The sequence below is a fragment of the Tribolium madens genome, unplaced genomic scaffold, assembly GCF_015345945.1.
Source record: "Tribolium madens isolate multiple individuals breed KSU strain unplaced genomic scaffold, Tmad_KSU_1.1 Scaffold_19;HRSCAF=116;Tcas5.2_LG9, whole genome shotgun sequence".
In the NCBI taxonomy this organism is placed as follows: domain Eukaryota; kingdom Metazoa; phylum Arthropoda; class Insecta; order Coleoptera; family Tenebrionidae; genus Tribolium; species Tribolium madens.
The window spans coordinates 3,538,757-3,542,999 of NW_025400983.1; the positions used below are offsets into that span (position 1 = coordinate 3,538,757).

General features: G+C 32.1%; 1 protein-coding gene across 1 annotated transcript in view; it reads right to left on the minus strand.

Moving 5' to 3' along the window:
- Positions 1-575, minus strand: part of LOC123011151 (homeobox protein MSH-D-like) — a 5,679-nt gene extending 5,104 nt beyond the window's left edge. Inside the window, exon 1 of the mRNA XM_044408470.1 lies at positions 218-575. Coding sequence (XP_044264405.1) covers positions 218-494 — 277 coding nt within the window. The 5' untranslated portion in view covers positions 495-575. The remainder of the gene's footprint in view (positions 1-217) is intronic.
- Positions 576-4,243: the final 3,668 nt, after the last annotated feature.

Consider the following 4,243-nt stretch of genomic DNA (forward strand, 5'->3'; position numbering starts at 1 on the left):
TTTAGATTTTGTATCTATATCATTTCTGTCACAAATTTAAAAATTAATTAAAAAATACGTGTAGCTGTAATTATTGATTGAAATGACAAAAATAGAAGAAAAAGAGAATCATTTAGTCTTTTTTGTTTTATAATAAAAGTAAGCTTCAACTTTTTTGATGAGTAAAATTCATGTTTTTGTTTGATTTTTCCCCAATTTTTTTTCGAAAAAGTCTTACTTTGTGGCGAGGAGGAGCGCATGAGGGACCCCCAGGCGAAGGGCCACTGCGGATGCCCCAGCCTGGGCATGGAGGGATGCAGCGGCTGTGGAATAATCACCGTGTGTGCCGAACTGGGACTCAGACTCTCCCTCCCGTCGGTATCGTCATCATCCACAGTGATATTCTCGTCATCGTCACTCAACCGGTGGTCATCCTCCTCGTCCTCCTTCTTCGACAGCAGCGACTCCACACTGAAGGAGATCTTCGATTTGATTTCTGTTTTCGTTTCTTCCATCTTTGGCACTCACTCATCAAAACTCACTGAAGACGTCGTGTTGCTCGTAGCGGCTCGACCGGACTGGACTGAAACCGTGGCGGAGAAATGGTGAGGGAGCATGCCTTCGAGGGCGTGGAGTCAACCCGGACTCCTCCCTCTCGTTATTAGCCAAAACGAGCGGAGAATTGATGACCCGGGGATAGCAGCTTTGACTGGCGTGATTTTCGCATATTATATTATTTGTCGGCTGCGTTTGCTGTATTAATTTAAATTGATTGAGGGGCTGCGCCGCCGCTGAGGGGGCCACGCGGCGAATACTGCCGCCAGAGGGCCCCAGGAACAAAAATCATAAACTAGGCACTCTTTCAAAAACAAAAAATTGTTTTAGAACAAAAAACTACATCCGCTTTGTTGAAATTGTGATTAGATTTACTATTCCTGAATACCATCTATAAGCAAAAACTATCTAAAATGTTTTTTGAATGAAAGAAAATAGCAGCCGCTTTGTTGAAATTGTGATTAGATTTAGGTACGAGTGCTATTCCACCTGAGGTAAGAAACTTAGTTCAGTGAACAGAAAACAACAATAAAATAAGAAACAATGTACTATAGAGTGTTTTAAAAGAAGGTATATCAAGAGTAGATATTGTTATTGTGTCGAACATAGACTGATGCTATCTTTAATGAAATGTCAGAACTATAACATTTAGGATATACTACAGAAGGTAAAGTTGACTTGTCTTTCATCAATATTTAACACAGGACAGGTGTTTAAATTTGTAAATTTGTAAATTTGACAGATAATTGACAGGTGTTGATGTTACTATTCAAGACATACGTTTATGAAATTGAAAACACTCGTGATTTGCGATCTTGTACATTATGCAATATATTTTTTGGTTTTTATTTTTTTTTATTTTTTTATTTAACTTTAATAATAATACTAAAATTCTAAAGTTTTTCAGTCAAACAAGTGCAAATTATTTCCAAATTTCTTAAACATTGGTGTGATTACATATTATTTATTTTATTTTGTACTCAATTTCAGTAGATAAAGTAGTCTCTTATCGTCTAGTAAAATAAAGTAATTTTTAACTATTGTTTATATTTTATCAACTAGTTTTTGTAGATGAAGTGGTCTTTTATCGTCTAGTACAATAAAGTAATTTTTATCTACTACTATTCAAGAAATTCTGGTAGATGACTACAAAATAAAACGAAATATTATACACGACGATAAAGATTGTATATCTACTCGTAAAAAAAACACTTGTGACTTCGTCGCTTGTAAACTTAACTTTTCACTCGTAGATAAACAATTTCTTTATCGTCTTGTATAATAAATAACTAAAATTTCATTATTAATTATTGTTAAAAAGTAGGTATCATAAACAGTTTTTATTTCTGTTGTTTTTTGTAGTTTTGTCACTTTTTTATTTGTCGATATCATATTTTAGTCTGCTTTCTAAAGGTATAAATTCAAAGATAACAAACGAAGAAAATAAAAAAAATATTTAGTTATTAGAAAAACTACTTTTTTCACAAATCTAGTTTTGCTCACGAAATACGATTTTTTTTGGGTTATAACAAAAGAAAATGATTGGAGGTATACAGAGTGATTCCTATAAAATTATTAGTCTGATGCTTTGATTTTTTAAATACCTACATATAATCAGTAACAGTATTAATATACTTTATTAATCACTGGTTAATTAATTTATTAATTTGTTAAAAATAAATAATTTAGCTTGATATTAGAAAAAAAAAACATTGAGAAAATCAATTGTCAGAAAGTCAGTTGGCATACCGCCAAAAATGTTCAAAAACATGATTAAAGAAACTGTTTTTTTGCCCAGTATTTTGGGTTATATTGAAAGTAGATCAAACTAGTAGTTTCACATAAGTCACCCTGTACCTATACATAGTAAAGGAAATTAATTAAGCTAATTAGGTAACTTCAGAAATAACACTTATTTTACATTATACTAAAAAATATAAGAAAACTGTCAAATAAAAAGACGACAAAAAATTTGTTTTAAAAATTCAAAAAATTCAAAAAAATCTATTATAATAATTTATTTCAATAATAGTGTTATTTATAAAAATATTAATTTAAAAGTTTAAACATTTTCATTGTTTGTGTCTATTTATGGATTGGCAAATTAAAAAATCTAAAGCAGCTATAAATACCTACCTTTCGAAATTTTAGACTTGATCACTCTGTATATAGTACTTGTTATTACATTTAATTAAATTTTTATTAAAAATTGTTTGGAATAGTTATTTTTGTTACTTACATACATATAACACGGTTTTTGCAAATGAATCGTTGTCTCACGAGGCAAAGCCGAGTCTGGAATATGAGATGAGCAAAAATATACAAAAATATGATTAAACAAACTAATTTTTTTGTTCAGTATTTTGTGGATATTGTATTTTGAGGTTTATTTATAGTTGGTCGAACTCGTAGTTTTCCATGAAGCATCCTGTATACATGATAAAAGAAATGAATGTTTACTATTAGAACTCCAGAAGTGATACTTCTCAAATAAGAGAGCGACAAAAGATTTGTCAATTTTCTATTATAATCGTGTCGTTTATAAAATTATCACTGTAAAATTTAAAACTTTCTTACTGTTGATATTTATTTATAGGTTGCAAACTAAAAAAAATACCTAAAGCTACTAAATTATGAAACAATTTTCAAAATTTTAAACTGTTTACACCTTGTATCTGATATTTGTCATCACATTTCATTAATTTTTTTTCAGACCTAGCTATTTTTCAGACTTATTGCTATTCTGAACTCGGCTTCGCCTCGTCTGGATTTTTAAATTATCAAATATAGTTTAAATTGTGATGTTTTACTCTAAATACCCGTAGTGTATTTTTATTTTATATTTTTCAACTACTTTTTTGAGTGAAATTACTATTTTGAATAAGATAATTATTAAAAAATTCAGAGATTTGAACTCGTAGTAATGAATAAAATAGGTGAATAATAAAAAACGCTTTTATATGATTCAGGGTTCGCTTTTCTTCTTGTATTAGCATAAACGCTCAAATATCTTCTTCCCCATTGTTGCCAACCCCATTTGTCTCCATTTTTAATCACAAAAAAGCCTTCTCGCTTACACATCCCGGCGATATCACAAAGCGCGTAAAAAATTAGGGTATATCTAATTAGGGAGCCATTTACGAAGTGTCGAGAGCCACCTCATAAATAACCCCCTATTACGGGGAGGGCCACTTCAACCCCTTTCAGAAATTTCGCGCACACCTATCATGAGTCACTCATTTTAATTTCGCGTTGGAATTGATTCATTTTTGTGTCATTTATAACTCTGTATCACAACCGGACGACATAACCGTAAATTATGTCATTTTCTCATTATTTACATATGGAAAACATTCGCTTTTTCCAACAAAACCTCGGTACATATGTCACGCATGAATAACTCCCCGATGTAAAAATCCCCTCTCCTGTTTCATGCTCAACTTAAACAAGTGAACGATAGCATTAAATTGATTTTATTGCCCCCTCTTGACGCGCCAGCCAATCGGGAGGGAGGAGACAGTTGGTTGAGAGGCGGGGAGAAACTCTTTCGTTTGCCAATCACGGGACGAGGGGTGCCCCTTATTAAATTGTCCCCTACTACTGTTGTTGCTTGTACTCAATTATTCTTGTTCCAACATAATTAATTTGTTCCTGGCTTTAATTAATTTCGGGAGAGATCGAGTGGACTCGGATCGGGCCGGACTGCCGG